Genomic DNA, 25,236 nt, shown 5'->3' with positions numbered 1-25,236 from the left:
TAGCTGAACATGGGCATTCAGTTCTTTCAAGACTGTTGGCTTTGTATATCCCGCAAGGGATATAGACGTGATTATATGTTATATTATGTTTTGTTCTTTAAAGGGATTCTGTGTCCGTTTTGAAGAGCGTTCTGTTCTGTTCCTTCCCAAGGGGACGCCAGTTCCAAGGGGTTCTTGGGTAGTAGTTCTTGGGTAGTTTGTAGCTGCTAGCTTTTTGACAAATACTAATAATATATTAGATATTATTTAAATTTAATTAATTGAAATGTAAAATGACGCAATAAAGTGCCTGCGAAGGCCTATTTTCTAAATCAAATATTATGTTAACTCTTTGTCCCTTTTAGATTAGAATTATTATAATCATAATTTAGTATTTATCTTTGACAAAAATTAGGTACTTATCCACTTAGAACTACCAATTTATTGTCATTATAATAAGCAATATCAATTTAATTCCTCTTGTCGTATTGTCTAAAGGAAATACATTACATCATCAGAAGATGAGTAATGCTCTCATTTCTTTGTATTTATTTTATTTATACCTGTTTCTCTGGTTTCTTCATCTTTTATCTCTTTTCGAGTTTTATAAATAAAATCAGGTGTTCATCCTTGTGTAATCTATTTATTTACGCCATCCATATTTCCTCTTCTAGATATAACCACCAATCCAAGTCCACGGCACTCAGGTCAGCAAAATCTACGACGCAGTTTATAAATGACTAGTTTATTGCAAGCATTACCAGCAATGTTTGAGTTGATACATTGTAATGACACTAGAATTATGCCAGAGCATTCCTGAGGCTGAGCGAACCTAGGAAAATCTATACGCGAATTCCGGGACACGTAGCCCAATGCATTTAATCTGAATAATAAGAGAATGCCAGAAGAATGCATTAATTTCTAACACTAAACATGTCAATGCTGCATAATATTGACGCGATGCAAGTTTGTGAATTCAAAGAAACTTTTGCATGAATTCCATACGCACGCAGACTAAGTATCTAAATGCATATAATCGAACATTTTAGCATTCCGTTTACAATAGAATTTATTGTAAAATTACGTGCGTTGTCCTTTAAACGAATTTGCAGCTACGTGTACCTGTTGCGCGCCAAAACTGGCGCGTGGCAAGATGGCCGCGACGATGCGTGATAACTTTTTTTTCAACGTCTTTCCGCGTGAGCCGTGTTTTTGGCCAGTACTCCTGTGTGACGTAGGCGACCCAGTTAGGTACGCCAACGGATGCCACGGCCAAGTACAGGGCATCCCCAATGAACCAGCGCCAATATCTATAAAATAAATTGGACCGCCACGAAATAAAGTCTGAAAAAATGTAATAATGAAGGATGCGTCACGGCGATAGCATTTGCCGCCAAAATTTTCAGGGCGAATGAACTCCAGTGTTTTGGCATGGTCCGAAAGTTGGAAGTTGTCCTAATAGTTTGTTTGATTCGATAAGGTGTTCTCGTTTTATTAGTTCACGGGATCAAAGCTATTGTTTGCAAACAACTGCATACCGAGTAGGCTGGATCACTAACTATTGTATCATTATCACATAGATACTTACTTTTAAGTAAGTGGATATTATTTATATTAGTAATAATTAAATAAAGAACCAAAATAACCAAACTGTAAAAGGAAAAAAGGATAATTAAAAATTTTACCAATCACTTAATTAAGTAATCGTTACTTTTAATTTAAATAAATCATCTATAATTTCAATAAATTAACGTTTTGAGTAAAAGACTCCTTTGAGTGAACACGCGCCTATATTTACCCAATTCTAAATTATCGTCTTCTAAGAATTTCACGTAACTTTATAACCCGGAATCCCAGAGATTCCGGAGTGATATCATCAAAACATCTCACGATTTCACTATGATCCCGTACCTCTGCCAACAATCTTACTATTCAGCATTTGTTGTTCTTATATTTGCCAAATTTTTGCACCTTATCGCGAGTATTGTGATAGTTTTACGACGCCATTTTATATTTCTCGTTCGCGCGCTTTTTGGCCGCCTTTCCAATATGGCGCGTGTTTGTTTTCACTGCATTTTTATCTCTTTTGGTTAAATGCGCGGACCATGTTTCAAAAGCGAGTGAAATAGTAGTTTCTACATTTTCGCCTGCTGTTTTCATATCATTATTTAGAGTAATAAAAATGCCTACTTCAATGAGGTTTATAGCAATAGCAGTAAGTTAAGTTTTAAAATAGCTGTAACATTTGTGGATTTCTTTTATAGGATAGGCTCCTTTTTATTTTCCATTGACAATCTTTTAATATTGTCTTTGATTATATTAAGTAGAGCAAACTTGGATGGTTAAGAATTGTTAGTGCAATTCCCCAACTAAAATTTTGATAATGAAAATAACTTTTTGAATGTTTAATTAGATTTTTATGATAGTTGATTTCATTAAACAAATCCCTAATTATAAGATACACTTGTATCTAATTTTCTTTACGTAGTTACTTAAATCAAATAAAATTAACCTAATTCTTTAACATACTCTGATCTGGCGCCAAAACAAACTAAAAATAGTATTTTAATCATCGTATGAATTACGGGATTCTCGCCAGGAGATTCCGTGACGTCACAGGATCCTGAGTGACTGCCAGTCAGGCTTGGCAGAGTCGTGAGCCGTCTGCGAGAGCAGCCAAGTGTTGTTGTGGCGGAAGCTAGAGGTATTGGCAATGGAGGGGGCAGAACTTTGTGTTTAACCTTTTTTGTATAAAGTTTAATTGTTTATATAGACGATGTATTGATGGATAGCTTTTAATTTTAAAGACACACAAGAGTATGGTCAATTTAACATGCAACAATTGTTTTTCGTAAATTTTGTGTAAAAGCCATCATTATTAATAACGTGCGCTCCACAACCCTTTTCCGTACTTCGTGTTCGTCATTGGTGTTAATAGAAAACAAGAACCTTATTATTTGACTTACTAACTCCATACTGTAAGGAAAAATCAAGAAAATGAAAATGTTGGTAGATTTGAACTATCTGTTGATCTAGCTATGACATGATGGGTGAAATAAAAACCGGCACACGATAGACATACGTAGTTAAAGGTCGAATGGAAATGTTTACATCATTAAAGCACTAGGTTTAGGATTTAATAAAACTTTTGAAGGAAATATCTACTAATCGATAATTTTATTATAAAAAAAACAACTACCATGAACTAGCAACACGTTAGAGTAACAAAAATATAACGCGACAGGATCCGTCAATATCCTTTAATTGATTTGATAAATCTACCTAAGTGTGAAAATTCAAAATCAAAACATCTAGGTGAACCTTACAACAATGCAACTTTAAGCCCAAGAATGTGCATACAATTTGCATGACCCCTTTCACGATTCATGTAAATTAAATTTTACATCATGTCATGTCAAAAAGAATATCTAATTGTGTATTCGGTGCACGTGCACCGAACAAATACAGTATTGTAATGCGCTGATTCATGTTATTATACATGCAAATGTGTCGATGTGATTTATTAGAAGTGTTGTACTCTGGGTAAGCGTAAACGGATACGCAGGGATAATGCAGAAAGCGGATTTTCGAAGAATTTGTTCGCAACTAATATGTCATAAACAATGTTAGGGAATATACAAATTAAATTTACAATGTCATATTTATTATTGCAAATATATTTAAGATAATGATAAATGTCACTTTTTGAATCTTAATTCTATCTTATAGCTGAACGTGGCCTTCAGTCTTTTCAAGACTGTTGGCTCTGTCTACCCCGCAAGGGACGTGATGTGACGTTTGACGACGTGAAATTTATCATTATACATATGTATGTATAATGATAAATTTGATACTGTTTTGAATTGCAGTAGAGTTAACAACACATTACATTTTTGACGGATCACTCATCTTACTTATCGCATCTTGTTTAAAGTAACATTAATTCTCTTAAATACACACAAACATATAGTTACTCTCTCTCCTTTGCGGGGTAGACAGAGCTTACAGTCTTGAATGAAGTGCCACGTTCAGCCGTATGGCTTAATGATGTAAATGAGATTCAAATAGTGTCTGGTTGCTAGCCCATCGCCTAAAAGAAGAATCTCAAATTTAAAAGCGTATCCCTAAGTCGCCTTTTACGAAATCCACTGGAAAGAGTAGTAGTCCTATTCTTTTTTTTTACTGGTGCCGGGAACCACACGGCACTAGAATATTAAGATAGCATTTATAAATAACAGATTTGTCACCCGCATTTTGTCCATCATGTTCTGCGTGTCACCTGCTCGAAATATTATCTATATTGGTTCGTCTACTGATGTTTATGATCTCGGATAGTTGCCAAAGCTTCGCCCTTGAGTTTATATTCTTACGTCAAATTATTCGCATACACCGCTATTGATATGGCTTCATTCATGTCTGACATGGGGGGTTTTCAAGACTCCTGAAGTTAGTGGTTGAATCGATGGTTGAACGGTTAAGTTACCAGATTAAAAAAGCGTGATACATAGGTTCAAATCTTACCGCGGCCCTGTACCATACCACACACATAAAATCTGTATCCGTTGCAGGGTAGACAGAGTCAACAGTCATGGAAAGACTGAAAGACCACGTTTAGCTGTAGGGCTTAGTGATGGAATTGAGATTCAAATATTGAAAGATTGGTAGCCCATCGTCTACAAAAACAATTCCAAGTTTATTAGCCATTCCCTTAGTCGCCTTTTACGACATGAATTATGTCTCATATCTCTTACCTGAGACTTTTAACATAAACGTCACAACTGTGTGTGTTTGTATGCATTAAAAGTATGAATGTATTCAAAAGATATTTAAAAATGATGTTTTACATTTGTACTTAAAAGATGCATGCATTTCTTTCTTTTTTCTTATTGTAGTACTGTTTAATGTAACGGGTCCTACAATTTTATTTTATTCACTTTTTGTTAGAGTAAATAATCAATCTGTCTAAAATTACGTGAAAGAATAAAGAATAGAGTATGTGTATATGTATGTTGTATAAATATTATGAATGATAATCAAATAGGTATGTAAGTTGGTCCTTCGCTAATTTTGTATGAATGAAGAAAGATGGCGTATGGAATGTTTAACCTGTTTGTTTATTTATGTTTATTTGCGAATGCTTTGTGTGTTCAATATTCGCACTGTTATCGATGTAAACTTAATTGTAAATAACTTATTTTAAGAACAACCATAACCTAGTTTTAGACTATTAAGTTTTAACAACTTAATATTGAGAATCATTGTTATAGAGTAGACTTAACTAAATTAATAATGTTTGAATTTTAGATTTTCTACCGTTACTTTGAAATGTTATGAAATAGTTGTATAATAATGATTGAAGTCTCAGCAACTCAAGCTATCCAACTTAAAGGGTAATTTCGAACTCGATAGAATCAAATAATGTTAACATTATTACAATTAATAAATATAAATATGGAACAGTTATTTCATAACACATTTTCTATATCAAAACTTAAAATTAGATCAGGCTCTCAAAGAATATCTCAATTGGATAAAAATTTTACGGCTCCACGTTGGGCGCCAGTTTTAGTGTCCCACGTTTGGGCGCCAATATTCCCATTTTGGTTTTTAATCAATGTCTAATTACGTTTGATTATTTGACTGTTTCAGGACGAGTTCCATCCATTCATAGAGGCCCTAATGCCCTTTGTAAAGTCCTTTTCGTACACGTGGTTTAATTTACAAGCGGCCAAACGAAAATACTACAAAAAACATGAGAAACGCATGAGTCTTGAGGAGGAACGGCATACCAAATATGAATTACAGGTGAGGTAAAAGTTATGTGTCCATATACATATATATTCTTATCATCCATCTCGTCTTTTGTGTTTATTTAACTATGTTGTTACGGTATTCTCCTTCTTTGATTCTTGTGATTACTTACGTTTTGTAGCGTGGCTCGATATAAAAAAAAAATTCGCCTCTCAAATATATACATACGTCACTACGGATATAGACGTGACTATGGTAGAATATACCTTTATTTACTGGTAATGTATGTATTTTTTTTCTCACCAGACCATGCAAGAAATTATTGAGCATTTCTTCTAACTCTTTACGATTGGAATTTTCCAGAACGAAAAGGCAGAAGTGAAGCAAAAATGGGCATCCCGGTTACTTGGCAAACTCCGGAAGGATATCACCCAGGATTGTCGAGAGGACTTCGTGTTGAGTATCACCGGCAAAAGACCAGCCGTCTGCGTGCTCTCCAACCCAGACCAGAAGGGCAAGATGAGGAGAATAGACTGTCTAAGGCAGGCTGATAAGGTGAGAATTTCTATTTATTAGCTCTTGTTACCGATGGGTCGCTACTGTATGACTTTCGGTTTTTCTTGCATCTAGATTTTCTGATCCCTTGGACATTTGGACCCCGGAAGGGAGAATTTTCCAATGAAAAAGGTCTTATGTCTTTGTACCATTTATACTACTGCTTAAATTTAAATAGATCAAATTAAAATGCAATAATTTTGCTGTGTAAGTCTCTAGTCTATGTCTACAAGAGGGCATTACAGACAGACAAATTTTCCTAGACTCAGACTCGAAAAAAGGTATATCAAGCCCTTTCAAGAAAATGTACTAAGTCAGCTTTGTTTCATTTTTACATTCTATTATTAAAATCACAAAAATAACTGTTCCAGGTGTGGCGTTTGGACCTAGTGATGGTGATCTTATTCAAAGCGATCCCCCTAGAGAGCACAGACGGCGAGCGCCTAGAGAAACATCCAGAATGCACCCAGCCCGGCCTCTGTGTGAACCCTTACCACATCAACGTCTCCGTCAGAGAGTTGGATCTGTACCTCGCTAATTTCATCAACAGCTATGGTAATGGGAGCGACGCTCTACCAGGTCTCTCGCTCAGTTATGTCTGCAGCTTTGTCTGTTTGAAGAATGGAATGATGATCTATTCAAATTTCAATAAAAATTAAAATTATATAAAATGGTTTGCTCTAAAGGGACCTTAATAAAACACTATTTTTAAAGACACGACATCTAGTATTCGAAAAATCTATAAAATTAAGCAAACCAAATTATGAAAACGTTAATAAAAACGTTAAATTTTTGCTTTGCTTGCAAAAATATATACAAGGTGTAAGTGGGTTGAGTGGTGTAGAACTTTCTCATCATTTGCACGGACCCTGCAAACCGTTAGTCCTTGGTCTGAGGGATCTTAAATCTCTCTAGGGATCGAGGGATCTAAAAAAATCAGCTACTCTTAGTGATTAACAAAAATCAAATACTTGTTTTACTACGAATAAAAACGCATATAACAAAAGTCCCCAATAAAATTACTTTTACAAACTTTCTTGTCATTCCATTCTCCATAAATTTCATAAAATTGAGAAGTTTGGACTGCAATTTTTCAAATAAAAAAATTACGACGTTTATAACTTAATAACAGTTAGATTGTGAAGTCCTAAAACTTGATTTTTTGATGGTAGTTGTAAAGGTGCTTTGTTTACTAATATATATTTTAAATCCAGAAGCTGCTCAAAATATTAAAATGCTAACTAGATAGTATGACATTTATTTCAAACACACATTACTGACCTCCATTAAAATCCTATTGCAAAATTTGAAAGTCAAATTCAATATTACACTATAGACAAGTATTATGACTACAATTAGAGTTTTAGAATCCTCAATTCAATGCTTTATTGAAGCTTAACAAATCTAAAGCTTTAATTTTTATGGGAGATCTTTTAGTATGCAACAATAGAAATCGCCGCTTTGTACAAATAGTTAATTAAAATATGAAGATAAGTACAACAGTTTAGCAGAAAACTGAAATATCAATCTAGATGGTTGATTTAAAATGATTCTGCTAATGTACTATAACATTATCGATATGTTTCAGATATCCTAAGCGGGTCTCTCTCGCCTCACACGCCTAGAGACAAAGAGAACGAACACGAGGCTAAGAACAAAGGTAACAGTGCCTGTGGTCAGACAGGCCAAGATGTGCCCTTTCTAGTTTTTAGCAATCGACTTTCAAATTATCAAAAAGGTGAAAAAAAATTTTTTTTTAAATAGTTTAGTGTTAATTCATTAATGAACTTTGTATACTTATACTTTAGAAAAAGTGAAACTCAGTGACCGGAAGGTGTCATGTGGTTTTCAAATGTTGTAGTTTGTGATTTTACAGAAATGATATACTTATAATATATATAATACGTGAATCAAATTCAAATACAGTTCACGCTCAACATAAAATTAAAAGTAGTAAAGTAAAATTGGCATATATTTTTTTTATAATAATTATTTAATTAAACTTTATTGTATAAACAATGTTGATACAATGGGTGGACTTAATGCTAAATGTTTTATCTGACAGTCAACCTCTGGGTTAAGCAGAAGTAATGTTGAATAAAAAAAATAATAAAACTAATTTTGGAAGCAAACATAAAAAAAATAGTTGAAAAAATTGAGATTTACGAAGTTGCAAATCAATAGGTGAACGAAAAAGGAATTAATGGAAAATAAATTAAATCTAATCTTAAACATGTTTTGGTCAGTATTGATCTTGTATTATTAAATAAACAAGAAGTAAATCCATGACAAAATACTAAAGCTTTGAAAGCCGATTGTTAATTTACAATGAAAGAGCCCATCCCTTTGAATGGTGTCGCACAAAATCTTGTGAAATTGATGTTTTTTTTTCTTACTACTCTATTTTTTGGAGTTCTCCGTTTATTCCATTGGCTTGCACTCACACCTTCATGCTTATTGGTACCAAATTATTTGAGATGTTGTGTTTGGCCGTTGCCCGTTTGTATGATTTTTGTATCTGTAGTCGGTGTTCTTTCTCTTTCACTCTTTTTATATTTATTGTCGATGCTGTTTTTTTTTCCTAATGTGGACTGTTTTGACTTAGCAAAATTTTTAATTATGACTTCTTTAAAAAAAAAAATATAGTTGCCGAATTTTTCGTTTTTAATAATATAATCTTTTATAAATTAAATCAAACATTTTATTTATATTTTGTTGAGTCAAAATAAAATTATATGAAATTGGAACTGCGTCGACTTTAAAATATAGTTTTTTAAAGTGTTTTTATTATTCTATCAATGTTGTGGCTTCTTGTATATACTTCATCATGGTTTAATGTCATACAAATAAAATTTTAAGATTTTTCGCTTATTTTTATAAAATTAATATAAATTTAGAAGAAAATAACAACAAGAAACACATAACAAGACAATGTGAATATAAACTTATTGATAAATTTCCAATGTAGGTGTTCTTAGTTTTTTCTAGCACTGAACCTAACACGAGTTAGAGTTAAGTCAATACAAATATTGGGTGTACATCTACATTTTTTTTTACTCTTCTCTTCTTTTAAGATCATGTCAAAAATAGTTTTATTCATAATATTATGAATTTGATATGTTTGTTTGTGTTTATTAAACAGCGAGGCTTCTAATTGTTATTGAAAATAATTGTACAAATTGTTTGAAGTATTTAAATGAAAAAAATTATATATTTTTAGTTGATTCCCACAACACAGCTGAATGTGGCTTATCAGTTTTTTCAAGACTGGTGGCTCTATCTGCCCCGCAAGGGATGTAAAAGTAACTATATGTTTTTATGTATGTATGTTAAATTCACAATGTGCATACAGGCAGACTATTACTATGTTCTCGCTGTTAATAATGCTGTGTTTTTACTAAATTATGGCAGAATTAAAAAAAAAATTCCATCTTAAGTCAGTTAAGTTTATAATGGAATAAACTTTTTTTAAACAAGCTGATTTGATTAAAAAAAATTATTTGTAAAAACGCTCATATAACTAAATATAAAATTTTGATTTACACCCAGTATCCATCAAAATATGGACACTATCTCCATAGTTTGTTTACCGAGATGACAGTAGTGTAACTATAGAATACTTTAACCTCTTGAACGCCACAACTGAAACTGTCTAACTTGCCCGACATGACATTGACATCTGTCAAAAAAAAAATTCCCTTTTTTTTTTTAATTTGGACATAATACATATTAAGATGCCATTGGCGTCCCGGGCATGTTTTCGATAGACGTCTAAACTTGTCCATGGCGGTCAAGGGGTTAACGTCTGAACTTGGTTTCAGGCTATAGCCACAATCCCTACAATGGCGTAATATGCAACGATATTATTTTAGCAACTGGTGTCTTCTCCTCGAAGGAACTATGGAAGTTGTCCAAAGGTACGTTTGACTGCCTTATTATTTTTAATTACATCTAACAAGATAAGAGTTTCAATTCGGACAATTAATATAAATTCTTACAAAATATATGTCATTTTTATTATGTTTTTATATCATTCGGAATTGGTAATACGCAGTCGCATGCAAAATAAAAATAAAAACAACTTTTCTTAAAATATTCATTAATACCTATGATGCTTTTGTATCCTCATTTCCTTTACCCAAAATGTAAAAAATAATAATCGCATATTGTGCTATTTAAATTTCAATTATTTCCTTTTGATGTTTTATTTTACTTTTAGAAAATAGTAAATAATTAATTCATTAATTTCGCCCGTAAAATTTCTGGAAACAAAATAAAAGTAAGACTCTCGTTAACTTCTGTACCAAATATCAAAAAATCTTTTTTAATTTTAAATTTTTCTATTCATAGAGTCGCTAGAATTATATAATAAATATAAAAACAAAAAAAATCGACAACTTCCACAAAAAAATTTAAAATGGCATACTGAAATTCCAGCTTCAATACTGCAAGAGACCGGTTCAGAGTCCCCCAGCGGCTCTGGAGGGGGGATCAAGTTGGAGTCCGGCTACTACTGCACCGGGTACAACAGCCCCGCCCCCCCCGCCTTCGAGCCCCCCGCCGAGAGGGCGACCCCCTCAGCGATGCTCGTCGGACAATGTTTTAGTAAGTTTCATTTGTAGAATAGAATAGATTTATTTTCAAAATTGGATACGAGGTATCACTTATTGAATTGAATTTATGAATTTAATAAAAAAGAATAGGACCACTCCATCTCTTTCCCATGGATACCTTCTTTTTCCATAAAAGGTGGCTAATGGCTTATTTACTTGGGATTTCTCTTTTAAGCGATGGGTTAGCTACCTGTCACTATTTGAATCTCAATTCTATTATTTGGCCAAGCGACTGAGCGTGGCCTTTCAGTATTTTGATGACTGTTGGCTCTGTCTACCCCGCAGGGGATGAGGACGTGATTATGTTTTATGTTATATTCCATTTTTAAATTACGTACTAACCCCTAAGATCCATCCATCAAACCAATGAAAATTTTCGAAGTTCATTTATTTGAATAAAATCATCGTGGAGAAACCTGTACATTCAGGCAACTGGATGTGTGACCATGATCGATCTAATACGGGTTAATTTTACCTGCAAAGGTTGCCAGATGGTAGTCGCTTCATATAGAAACTTAAATCACCCAATCCAGGATCCATGTTCAAAGGCGCACCCCGGGCTCCTCTCCAGATTAATGAGGATGCAAAGCCTGGCGGAAGAAGAAGAGATTAGTACATATTCTGCATACATACACACATATAATCACGTCTATATCCCTTGCGGGGTAGACAGAGCCAACAGTCCTGAGCGGACGCCACGTTCAGCTATTTGGCTTTAAGATAGAATTGAGATTCGAATAGTGACAAGTTGCTAGCCTATCGCCTAAAAAAAGAATCTCAAGTTTGTAAGCCTATCCCTTAGTCGCCTTTTACGACATCCATGGGAAAGAGATGGAGTGGTCCTATTCTTTTTTGTATTGGTGCCGGGAACCATACGGCATATTCTGCACTTTTCTTAATAGTATAGTAGACCATTGTAGTAAGAAGACAAAACAATACAATCATCAAGATATCATGACTCAATTATAATTAATGAGGAGTTAACATAAAAACAATAGTGTTGGTTACCACTCCGCAATTCAGAACGTATGCAACACACGTGTCCTCTAAATATAGAGAGTCAGTGAACTTGCAACGCGTGGGTTTATTTTTTATTATTATTTCAATAGATTTACTCTCGAAATTAGATTTGACATAAGTGATTGATGTAAATAAAGTTCCTTCTTAAATTTTATATCAATGCACGTATGTAAAGCCTCGTGGTTTAATTTTTCCAAACTTAAGAACATTGTTTGTTATAACGTCTTTATCCCTCTTTATCCCTAACAGGGTAGACAGAGACAACAGTCTCATGAAGACTGAAAGGCCACGTTCAGCTGTATGGTTTTGTGATGGAATTAAGAATCAAATAGTGACAGGTTGCTAGCCCATCGCCTACAAGAAGAATCCCAAGTTTATAATTCTATCCATTAAAAGGTGTACTTAAATAAACAATCATGCATGGGATCAATGTAGTCTCTGCCTACCCCTAAGGGTAAAAGGCGTGATTTTATGTATGTACGTATGCATGGGATAAATATGCCGGTTGGAATAACAGTGTCGCATGTTGATTTTAATGCAATAAAGTTATTATAATGATGATGGAAGAACGAAGAAGATGATGTCGAGGGAAGAAGAACAGTCTATTGCTCAGCAATCGGACATTGGTTAAATAAGATATGATAACAAATAAACCTTATTTTTTTCCAGGCATCCCTCACAGTTCAGCTGGTCTGACAGCAGCGCAGGCGCCTCTTGTACCGTCGAATACCATCTTCTACCAGCATCCACCGCCAACCGACACACATCCCACAGGTAACTATCATATTAACTGACTGACTGACTAAATATATTCTCAAATTTAGTATCTTCATATTCTTCTTTTAGGCGATGGGCCAGCAATCTGTCACTATTTGAATCTCGATTCTATTATTAAGTCAATCAGCTGAACGTGGCCTATAAGTATTTTCAAGACTTTTGGCTCTGTATACCCCGCAAGGGATGTAGACGTGATTATATGTATGTATACTTGAGATCTTACGACTCTGAATAGGTCGGGATCCTCCAATGACTACGATAGTTCATTTGTTCATGAATCTACTCTCGTCTTACCTCCGCAACCTTTTCAGGGGAAACAAATCCATTTTGGATTTAATTGCGACCGTGTACAGGTTTCCTCACGATGTTTTCGTTCACTGTAAGATCAAATCACTAATGCACATAAACTCATAAAAGAGTATTTGTTATATGGCCTTAGGATTTTTAATTCGTGCATCACGCGTTTTTTTTTGTGGCATACCTTAATCAACCATTCGCTCTGGCCTCCGAATTCAACATATTATATCTTCTTCTTGGGATCAATTCGGTAGCTTCCTCACCTCTCTTGAGATAAGCCTGGGGTGCGACCGGCTTTTGACCATGATTCTGTGCTCTAAAGTGCTGGAAATTAAACGGCATTCATATCTTTTAAGAACAACATCTGTATCAAATAGCAGATACCCATCAACGCTACTCTCTCTACACAAATATACAGTATAATTAATCATGGACAAATTTTTCCCAAATAAATCTGTAAAGTCGGTTTACTGACGATAGTTGAACGTGACAACTTCTTAAGAAAATACTGATACACCACATTCACTTTCACTGCACTTGATACTCGACCAAAACATGTAACTGTGCTATAGTATAGCAGCTGTCTACGCAGACGCATCGCTCACTCAAGTAGGAGAGAGACGGATGCCGAACGCGAAGGCCGATTAAGCCCCTTTGTCGCTCGTTCCGCGCTCTGGCTTGCAAGCTTTACAAGCCTTACATGGAACGCCTCAGAGCGAGGTAACGCCGCATGAGTCATGTTTTTTCGTGCGTGCAGCCGGCTCAATCGAATTATAAGACGTTGTCACATCAAAAAAAAATATGCTATGTGTTCTAATATCAGATGTAAATTCAAATTTTGCTCTCCCACAGCGACTGAGGCGTTAAGTCAGCACACGTCTGGCAAATACGACGGCGCGCCGCAGGACTCTCTGGGGGATTTCGTGACTTTTGTGTGTCAGGAGCCGACTGAGGTCCAGCAGCTGCAGGTAAGATGGAGCAATTAGTTCTGTCTGATTCGTAATGCTTAGTTTTATAAACTTTACGTCTTTTCCAAAAAAAATTTTCAACAAATTTCTATAGCCAGTGCTGTGTGGTTCCCGGCACCAAGCGCCGTGTGGTTCCCGGCACCAATACAATAAAGAATAGGACCACTCCATATCTTTCCCATGGATGTTGTAAAAGGCGACTAAGTGATAGGCTTCCAAACTTGGGATTCATTTTTAGGCGATGGGCTAGCAACCTGTCACTATTTGAATGTCATCAAGCCAAATAGCTGAACGTGGCCTTTCAGTCTTAAGACTGTTGGCTCTGTCTACCCCGCAAGGGAGATAGATGTAATCTGATATTTGCGTAACCGAATAACATATACGTACAATAACAAAATTACTCCCTTGTATATCATTGCGAGAACAACTCTATTCTTTAACACCCCTTTAACTATAGACTAAATTATATTTTTAATAAGTACTTCACCGACGCGCATCTGGCTGGAGCTTTGTCAGTCTTTGCTAATTTAGGTAATCAAATTCAATGAAACTCTTTTCAGGTACACAGTTTGTCTCGGAGTCCAAAGCCTTACTTCAGCAGCTCGATGTTACCACCACCACCTCTCCCCCCAATGGCGAGACCAGTTGCCATTATCAGATCTACAGGTAATTTTCATTTTAAAGCATTTTTGGTATGAATATATTATGGTCTTTTCTGTAAGCTTCCTTAAAAATTTGCATTCTTTGTGAACACTTGGGAGTGTAAGAATTGATTAAGCATTTTTGAAATAATATCGAAATTGAAATGGTGTTAGTCCATCAAAGGAATGGATTGATTAGGTACTTAGAGTTTATATACATACATACATATAATCACGTCTATATCCCTTGCGGGGTAGTCAGAGCCAACAGTCTTGAAAAGACTGATAGGCCACGTTCAGTTGTTTGGCTTTATGAGATTCAAATAGTGACAGGTTGTTAGCCCATCGCCTAAAAGAAGAATCCCAAGTTTATAAGCCTATCCCTTAGTCGCCTTTTACGACACGACTTTGAGTTTAAGTTTATTTTTATGGTAAAAAGAAGATACATCATTATACATCGAGAAAACTGCGTGTATGTATATTTAAGCCAAATTATTACTCTTGGTACCTCGTTTCCGTGTTTCTAGAGTTGAATGATTCATTCGGCTCTTTCTTTCTGCTTTAGTATTCAATGAAGAATATTTTGCAGCGAGTGAGATGGGCGGCGGTGGTTGCGGGTCCCCATCGTCCCCAGAAGTCAGGTCTCCACCGGCGTCCCCGAGACGTCGGTCGCCGCACTACAGGACGGACTGTCATCCGCCCATTTCACATTTCAACCATTTCCATTCGCAACCGCAGCAGGTGATTATAAATTATATGTTTAACAGTTTCTTCTTTATTGTTTGTATTGTTAAAATCTTTACATTTATCACGTGCATTAAAATTAATGAAAACATCATTGCTTTATACATTTTTTTTTGGTGAATACTTTGACTGATTTGATTATAGGTTATTTTGCCTATGCACTGGTTTTTATTTTATTTTATTTTTAATAGGAAGACCAACAGCTACAAACATAATATAGTAGTAGAAATAAAGCTAGTTAGCAAAGGAGCCAATTAAAGGTCCTCACAAATAAGAAACAAGATAAATAGAAAAAGTTGAACACTGACAACACAAACTTAGAGTTCAAAAAAATAATAATAGAAACTTAAAGTAAAAGTTTTTACAAGATATGTTCTACGATTCACGTGCAAGATGCAGTATACAATATAATTAAACTAAATTAGATACCTATCTTATGAGATACAAAATAAAAGGAAAATTTTGTTGTCACTGAAGAAAGTGATCGTAAAGTAGACGTCTCGCTTTTGCTATGCCTGTGGCAAATAAGTCCAAATCCACAATTCTACAGATATTATTAAAATTTTGGCCAACACGCAACATAAAAGACAACAGATATCTTCACTATTGGTCAATATCGCTTTGAGGCTGATTCCGTAAGTAGGGTGAATTAAGACCTCTTGTGTTGTGCACGATAACGGGCTACTTATATTTTCATCATGAGAGCTCATTATATCTATATATAGAATTCACTTTATAAAATCATTCATAACGTTGGAGCTATTATGTGTGACTGACTTCAAAATGATACTCAAATGACTTATTTAATTTCCAGGTGTTCAGCTATGGATCATTAGGTGGCGTTGGGTTGGGTGGTACTGTGAGTGGTGTCGGTGCGGGGGGAGGGGCGGTGTTGGCGGGGGGCGGAGGGGTGTCACCTCCAGGAGGACTAGGACTGTATGCACCAAGGGCTTCTACAAGAGCACCGCCTAGGTGAGAATTTAGTCTACTAAATTTTATTGTAATATACATATATTCGTCAAAGATTTACGACAAATCTACCTAAAAAAATCTGGAATTAAATGTGCAAATGTAAGCGCAAAGTGAAAAATACATTTAAGCAACCTAGAGTTTCAATATATTGGATGCAGACCGCTTACAATCAGCCAAGTCTTTGGTGGACTTCCATGTCTTGTATGTGGTGGAAAAGTCCACCTATAGAGTCGACATATGTTTTAATAGCGGAACAAAATCAAGAAATTAAAAAGAGTTTGCGAGTTCTTCTACCGTAGTTCCAATAATGAAAATATCATCCAAATAAATAAGACCTTAATTTTTTTATTGTAGATAAATCGGTCAAGGAAACATTATTCTGATTTGAGAAAAGTAATTTTCTAGATTTATGGAACAAATAATAATTTAATGTTAAGAAATATGTCTTTTTTTTTAAATAAAGAAATATACCTGAAAACGTTTCATAAATTTTGCAGATGGAATGCGCCCTTCCCTACCTTAGAAGATGAATTCAATATAATGGCGACGCCGGCCGGGCCAGACCATGTTGTTTTATTAGATGATGGTAAGTTGACTAATTGGTGGTATCAATTATATTCTACCTTTAAGAGATAATATGTTCCAAATTGATAAGGTTTGATGCCAGCGAATAAAAATGACATTGAAAGTAATGAAGAGAGTGATGAATGTGGATGAAGCGAAAGGAGGATGAAGGAAAGAAAGGGTATGTGGCAAAATTGGGGCCAAATATCACTTCTGTGGTGATACCTTAGCAACCTCATAAATAGAAATGCAATAAGTAGGTATACAATACAAATTATCTTCATTACCCATAAAAATACATAATGTAATAGAAATATACATTATGAATATTTTGAGCAAAGGCGGACGCCATCAAGCAAGCAAAGTATGATGATAATGACGAACGAGACATAATTCCTCCAATTACAAAAAACCAACGATACAAATATCCGAATGTTACCTATTCTTACTCCAACCCCCAGAGCGCTTCTTCCAATCCAGCGTGATAACATCCGAAGCGACGGCGATGGACACGACCGCGTCCGTCGGCGCCGTCGTGGACACTGACGACATCGCGCCCGACAAGCCGGCGCCGGACCTGCACTCCCCGTGATGCCGCGCGCCGCCGCTAGAGGCCGCCACCGTACTGCGCTGGACGCCCGCCCCCCCGCCGCACTGGAGGCCGGTCAGCCATCGCACGTAGTGATACGTGTACTATTGGATGTTACATTGCGCTTACGTTTTGAAAGTAGCACATCTGATTTTTGGTTACCTGTGAATGAATTTCTTGCACCATAATTTGCTCTTCCTAGGTGTCAGAGACATTTATTGTAAAGGAACAAATTATGTTTCAGTGTCATTAGTATTTTCCAGGGAAATTGCATTATTGTTCATTTTTTTTTTTCTACGGTTATCTAATTTGAAAGATCTGGAACCTTCTGTTTTTACTGCAGGTCGATAATGAGTTAAGTTACTCTGATACTAGGACGTGCGAAATAGGTTGACTTTACAACATAACAAAAAAATATATTAGGCCATGAGGTGATCTAGCAATAACAATGCGTTATTTATTAATATGTATGTCAATTGAATTTTAAATACTTACAACGATGCCTTATTATAATTTGATTAAGTATATCATTTCTAAATTGTAATTTTGGTTAAGTCGAACATGTTTTTACGGCGGCGTTAAAATAGGGGTGTGTGTAAATATTTACCTAATTTAAAATTAAATTGGTGACGCGGCAGAGACTGTAGCTGAAATTTAGATTTTACAATTCGACGGCTTATTGACTTTCTAAAGCTGTCAGTGAAGCATTACTACGCCTCAGATATGACTTTGTCGCGGCGGCGTTTTAAAAACTTCTACAACGCCATCTATAAGTGGAAACCTACACTTTGACAGCATGGATTCTCAATAGCTTTCATTAATACTCGTTAAGGCGATAACAATTATACAATACTCCAACGATGATTATGTAAAAATAAAGCTACTAAAATTATTAGGTATATTCTAATATTTTTATAGAATATAAAAACAAGTATGATATGATCAAGCCTTCCAGTAATTTAGTAAAGTAAAAATGTAAATGAACAGCTTATTAAAAATTGTTTTGCTGAGCTGTGAGACAGTTAGACAAGTTGAATATGGAAATAATTATGCTTCCAATACTACCGTCAAATATGTTTTATTGACGAAAGTGTGATATTATAAGTTGTTTTTGTTTCTTGTTGTGTGTTTTGTATTGAAATGAAAATAGATAAGTAATAGATTACATTTTTTAATTTATTGAACGAATATTTAAGAAAGACGAGCCTTGCTTAAGAGATAGTTTATAGATGTATAAATTAGTAGCCACGAGATTAGGAAAATTTATTGTATTTTCGATTCGAGCAGCTTTATAATAGTTAACATGCATTAAATATTTTTGATTTTATACTTTCTTTACTTCACTTTATATATTTCATTCAGAATCGTTACCATTGTGTTCAATAATTGTACAAGCATCGGCATAGTTTACGAAAAAAATCTGAATGAATAATATTGAATATGAATGAGAAAATAATATGTAAGGGTTAACTTACGGAAAATGATCTCATGCAAATATTTTTGAACGATGTAAAAATATGTATATACTCGAGTCGAAAATTATAATAAATTACAAAATAACGTAGTTCGACAATTGTCGAGGGACATTTTATAGGTGCCTTTCATTAAATCGTAAAATAAATAATTAATAGGTTCTTGTAAATTGTAGTCATTTTAAAAATCCATCCGCTCATACTCATACCATAACACGGACGATTAATTATTAACTTCTTACATTAAGATTATTATTTTCTGTAGTCAAAGATTTGAACCGAAACCAAACAAAATTATGAAGTGAAAAAGGTTTCTTGAATCTACTATATCTTTGCTCTATTCTTAATTACCTTTGGCTACAGAATGAAATAAAGGTACTTAATTCTTATAATCCTTTATCTTTTAAATGTATGAATAAAGATTTTCATTCAACATTGATACTTACATGTTAATTTTGATTTTAACACCGTGGCCATACGAGAAAAGCTAGTCATTAGAGTAACATGTAAATTTAATATTACTTAAAATAAAACAAATATTTACAATTATAGTACCCCTTACAGTTATTGGTAAGAGGGTGAACCTAAAATTGTGGCCAAATTACACTTAATGAAATCCAAATATATATACACGGTTTTTAATAGTTATAGACTTATGTAAGAGTGTCTAAGTTGTCAGTTTGTAGGTCTTTGAGCAATGATAAGTGACAATACTTTAACGGGTATAATTTGTCAAATTCAGTAGAAGAATATTATCTGGAAGTAAGTACCATCTTCTAGTCAATTTTTATAAAACATCAGGGAAAAATCATTGAAATGTATGATAAACAAAAAGTCACTTATTATGAATTATATATATTTCTATAGTTGCAAACATGTAAATTAATTCAAGCTAATTTTTAATTTGGTTTGATGTTAACTCTTCCAATTTATTTCACGCCTTAATACTTTATTCTATAATGTAGAAATATAGTGAGGTAGGAAACATAGCAATAAATGATGAGCAATAATAAACTATGAAAAACAGCTTTAGTAAAGCTAGAATTGGTACTGAATTAGTAACTCCTTTAATCATAACAGTTGACTTGCGAAATATTTTTTCTATAGAAAAATGCTGGACAGACTGGGTTCTATATATAAAATTCGATTTAAAATTAGGAAAGCGGTTTGGTACAAGTAAACATAGCCATTCACAGAATATATTAGATTTAATACAGCTGAAATAGTTCAACTAGGCAGAAAGATGGGATTAGTCAATTGCTAGCTATAGACATTAGAAAATATAAAACAGTTATGAATAAATTAACACTTAAGGCTTGTTGATTGTTAAATTCGGAGAACCTACACAATTTCGTCGTATAATAATATCCGAAAGAGTTAACCTTGTAAAGTGTTAAGGCAATATAATTATTGGAGACGAATTTAAAAGCTCATTGGTGCCGAAAATTCTAGACTGTGATTCAATTGTTCATTCTGAACGTGTCTTATATTGAAATAGATGTTTTGTATGATTGGCAATTGCACAGCTAGTGCTGACGGAAAGGATGCTCCTGAGCATAAGAAAACACCTGACAGATACATGTTGTATGAAATGCATTTGTTATTATTGTAATAAAAGTTTGTATTTATTGGATAAAGCTGTACGCTAAAGAGAAGGTGTTTTTTTTTATAACAAGCGTAGGTTCTGTAGTTCGAATAGCTTGGCAATATTTTGTATGTATGTGGCAAATGCGTTAGTGCAAAGTTCTTTAGAGAGCCGAATTCAACAAGGTGATTTCAAAGGATAACGTGTTTGTCACTACATTATAGTTTTTTAATTAGCAACCACTGTTACGATATGGAGTAATGATTGAAAGCCTAAACATTATGTGCCTTAGATACAACAATATTGTATGATATTTATGATGCGTTCTATACAACGTGCTAATTAGAAATAAAGATAAATGTTATTTTCAATGCCTGAACTTTGAATATTGATTCACTGTTAGAATTAATTTCTGCAAAGGCTTGTTGAACGAATCTTAATTTTGTCTAATATCCCATTTTATGTAAACTAAAGACCACCTACATAAATGACAAATGAAAATTAGCCCAAGCCCCAGTTTGTTTAAAACCCTTTGAGTTTTCCTGCATATCCATTGCTTTTGGCTAAATTTTGAAACTGGGCACTTAGCAATCTGGAAATTTCTTTCTAATCCAGAAATATATACATTTATATCCCTGTTCTAATAAATTATTGTACGATTAAGTAACGCTTTGAAGCGTAGTTTTGCTGGAATTATAAATAATTCTACTATATTGTATAATTTTAGTACTTACCTACATTATACCCATTTAAGTAATATTGTATATTTTACTGGCATATACCTTAATCTACGCCACAATTGAATTAGGCACGCTTTTTTATTTGAAAGAAAGATAAGTAGATTTTATTCTCGCATGGCTTTTTAATATTACCAATAATTCAACCCGCATCTACAATAATTGTAATATACTATTATAATATTATACAATCATTATTTTTAATTAATTTTGAAGTTACACATTTAATGACAATTAATAATGGAACACAAATCCGTCTTAACATTAATTTTGTGGATTTCTGAAATTGAAATAACATACATACGTAAATAGAAAATAATTATAAGTATAATTAACCTCTAGAAGAATACTCCTAGTTATGTATTTCTTAGTTTATCGTATGTGCAATTATCTATTATTTACTGTTTTAGCAAATTTTTATATTATTTTTAGTATATTCGTGTCCATTACTACTTTTGTTTGTAAATATGTTCCGATTATATTAAAATTTTCTTATTTTACTAGTTATTGATTAATATGTTCAATTATTTCATCTTATGTCCTTACCGCGTTTTCATTATTTCTATAGTTTTTTTACACTTTAAATTAATTTAAAGCGTGTGTTCCACGATCAAATGAGCTATTTCACAATTCAAGAAGCACAAGCAAAAGAAGAAAATAGGTCATTTGATCAACACATCATAAACTATATAGACTTGTAAAAATGTTATAACATGTATTTTTAACCTATACATAGTAAGATATTTATAGAATTTTAGTCGTTTAATTATTTCGAACGACTTGTTATAAAGAAAATTGGTGCTTAAAGCTTAAACAAATATGAAACGGCACGAATAGTGTCTTGTGTGTATTGTCATGGGGTCAGAGCATTATATGACATAGCATGCGTTGTTATGCTTGTATGCTACGTCGAATTGTTTATAAAATACAATCGAAAGGCAAAAAAAAAATATTCACAAAGCAAAAGGTTGACAACAAAAAAAAAAAAAAAACTTGCAAATTAAATGTATAATTTCGAACGCTCACACAAGGTCACTGCGTTCAGAAAATCTTTTAATACGTAAAAATGGTGATGTGGATACTCAAAAATATAAAAAAAAACACAGTTATATTTTATAAAAAATGAACAATTCTGCGTGCATATGAAAGCAGTTATAATAATGTAGGTAATTTTTGCTCAATAATGATGAAACTGAAAGTGTTACAGTTGATGCAATACAAACAAACAAACACACATTTGTGTTTCATTTTATAGATATTTTTTTATGGTAACCTTTAGCATACATACATACAGTCACGTCTATATCCCTTGCGGGGTAGACAGAGCTGGCAGTTTTGAAGGGACTCATTATAGGCCACGTCCAGCTGTTTGGCTTAATGATGAATTAAGATTCAAATAGTGACAGCTGCCAGCCCATCGTCTACAAGGAGAATCCCAAGTTTATTTGCCATTTCTTAGTCGCCTTTTACGACATCAATGGTTAAGAGAAGGATTGAAACAAATGCAAATAGGAATGCGCTATGATGAGACATATTAGGAGATATTTAAATAGAGTTTCTAGTGGATAAGATTTTAATGGTTACCTATCGTGCTTCGTAAGCCTGTTATATGAATGTCCCGTTTTTAATCAATGCATTCTTATATTTTACATTGCCGTGTGGTTCCCGGAACTAATACCAAAAAGAAAAGGACCACTCCATCTCTTTCCCATGGATGTCGTAAAAGGCGACTGAGGGATAGGCTTACAAATTTGGTTTTCTTTTTTAGGTGATGGGCTAGCGACCTGTCACTATTTGAATCTCAATTCTATCATTAAGCCAAATAGCTGAACGTGGCCATTCAGTCTTTTCAAGACTGTTGGCTCTGTCTACCCCGCATGGGATATAGACGTGACCATATGTATGTATGTACCTACATTGCGGAGTGGTAAGGCTTAGACGACTTGATCAAATTGGCAACTTTCTGGCAAAAGGTCAAGTCAAGAGTTCCCGAAACGACGGATGAAGCGAAAGAACTATGCATGGATCGGAGCAAGTGGAAAGATGTAGTCTCTGCCTGCTGTAAAGCTGAAATTTGACATGTAGATAGTTGGTTTGATGTTAGCATCTGCTAAGGAAAGGATTTCCCAAAATTCCCCCGGGAATGGAAATGAGCGGGATTATTATTTTTGCGCGGGCGGAGCGGCGGTTCCTCAGCGCGGTCGCATTGCGCTCAAAGCGGACCTCGGACTCCTTTTCAAGGAGAATGCCTTAGAACATACATACATACATACATATTGTCACGTCTATATCCCTTGCGGGGTAGACAGAGCCAACAGTCTTGAAAAGACTGAATGGCCACGTTCAGCTATTTTTGGCTTTATGATAGAATTGAGATTCAAATAGTGACAGGTTGCTAGCCCATCGCCTAAAAAAAGAATCCCAATTTTGCAAGCCTATCCCTTAGAACGAATTTACAAATTCAATTATGTTATGTAGGTAAGGTATGTAGGTATATACCTAAATGAAATAATTGAAACCAACATATGTAGATATACTTACATACATATAATCACCTCTATATCCCTTGCGGGTCAGACAGAGCCAACAATCTTGAAAAGACTGAATAGCCACGTTCAGCTTTTTGGCTTTATGATAGAATTGAGATTCAAATAGTCACAGGTTGCTAGCCCATCGCCTAAAAGAAGAATCCTAAGTTTATAAGCCTATCCCTTAGTCGCATTTTACTACATCCATGGGAAAGACATGGAGTGGTTCTATTCTTTTTTTTTAATGGTTAGTGTATGTATATATGAAAACACGTGGCGACTATGTTATTCGTTTATCACATATCACTCAGTTTATACTTATTGAAATTGTATGAAGGAAAAGCGTAAAAAAATTAATAACGTTAGAACATAACCTTACTCACTTTCACATTTACCTATACTATTAGTATTATCACAAAATTCACACGCATCAGCTTAATGAGCTGCTAGTGTTTTTAAAGTATAAAATATAATAAATAATAAAATTGATGCCTAATATGTAAACATTTTAATTACAAGCAGTGAGAAATAAAATCGAACATCGTTCCCCCCTTTTTTAATATTTTGCAGCGTTGACGTATTGTGCATCCAATAAATCGAAACTCGACAATCTTTCTGCTGGGATCGGTATAATCAATACTCAGTCGATGTAGAATCGTGTCCCTACCGAACAAAACATATTAGTACAAAGTTCCTGACAACTAACACACCCATACGACTATAGTCTTTAAAGTCTTGGCACGAAAGTTGAAAATTCCGTAAAACACCCACGCAAGATCCAACTCTGTCGCACTAAAAGCACGAAGAACGGATAATCGACGCCTAGCCTTGTGCGATATCGATTTTAGCACCGCTACTTTCACTGACACAATTACCTTTGTCTCTTTCCAACTTTACGGAGAAATTTTCGAGTGCGAAAGGAACGGGATGTTAGGTTTCGTTGTGGCGTCGCTTGGGGTCGCCTTGCGCGGCGTTTCCATGACAACGGCTCACGGAATAGAGCAAGATTTCCGATACAGCGGATCGTAATATCAATTTTCGATATTTTTAGGTCACATCGAAAATGTCTGCAGTTATCCTGAATGTACGTGTCGAGGGTAAATCGATACTTCTAAAGGTGAACGATAAGGATATAGAAATAGAAGTGGATGATAACGATTTTTGTATCGATTCGGTAAGCTGGTCTTTATTCTTTTTTGACTGAAAAATGGCGGAATTTTCAAGTGAAATTTCAAAATATTTCTTTGATTAGCTACTATATTGTCGCCAATTGGAGTACCTAAGGACCATCCATCTTATACCTTACTAGGTACTTAAGTAGTAAATTTTTTAAAAATAAATATGTCCCATTTGTAGTGTAGTTAAGTTTAATCGATAATTAATTAGGTAATTAGTTATCTACAATCTAGGCACAGCGATAGATTCAACAAAGGCTAGGTCTCCA

At 34.4% G+C, this 25,236-nt stretch overlaps 1 protein-coding gene across 5 annotated transcripts in view; it reads left to right on the top strand.

Annotated features, from left to right (window-relative positions):
* The window catches only part of LOC106136537 (nuclear factor 1 X-type), a 46,764-nt gene extending 27,034 nt beyond the window's left edge, over window positions 1-19,730 (top strand). Inside the window, exons 2-14 of one of the 5 annotated variants that reach the window (XM_060951647.1) lie at window positions 5,629-5,784; window positions 6,094-6,285; window positions 6,657-6,840; window positions 7,874-7,945; window positions 10,158-10,202; window positions 10,723-10,890; window positions 12,588-12,692; window positions 13,845-13,960; window positions 14,521-14,626; window positions 15,167-15,342; window positions 16,160-16,317; window positions 16,815-16,903; window positions 17,343-19,730. In XM_060951647.1, the coding sequence (XP_060807630.1) occupies window positions 5,629-5,784; window positions 6,094-6,285; window positions 6,657-6,840; window positions 7,874-7,945; window positions 10,158-10,202; window positions 10,723-10,890; window positions 12,588-12,692; window positions 13,845-13,960; window positions 14,521-14,626; window positions 15,167-15,342; window positions 16,160-16,317; window positions 16,815-16,903; window positions 17,343-17,473 (1,698 nt within the window). In that variant the 3' untranslated portion in view covers window positions 17,474-19,730. Of the gene's footprint in view, window positions 1-5,628; window positions 5,785-6,093; window positions 6,286-6,656; window positions 6,865-7,873; window positions 7,946-10,106; window positions 10,203-10,722; window positions 10,891-12,587; window positions 12,693-13,844; window positions 13,961-14,520; window positions 14,627-15,166; window positions 15,343-16,159; window positions 16,318-16,814; window positions 16,904-17,342 lie in introns of all 5 variants that reach the window. The other 4 variants (XM_060951646.1, XM_060951645.1, XM_060951644.1 and 1 more) reach the window with 4 other exon arrangements.
* The last annotated feature ends 5,506 nt before the right edge of the window (window positions 19,731-25,236 follow it).

The sequence above is a fragment of the Amyelois transitella genome, chromosome 25, assembly GCF_032362555.1.
Source record: "Amyelois transitella isolate CPQ chromosome 25, ilAmyTran1.1, whole genome shotgun sequence".
NCBI classification, from domain to species: Eukaryota; Metazoa; Arthropoda; class Insecta; order Lepidoptera; family Pyralidae; genus Amyelois; species Amyelois transitella.
The sequence above is the reverse complement of the archived record's forward strand: the minus strand, read 5'-3'. Positions and strand labels throughout refer to the sequence as shown.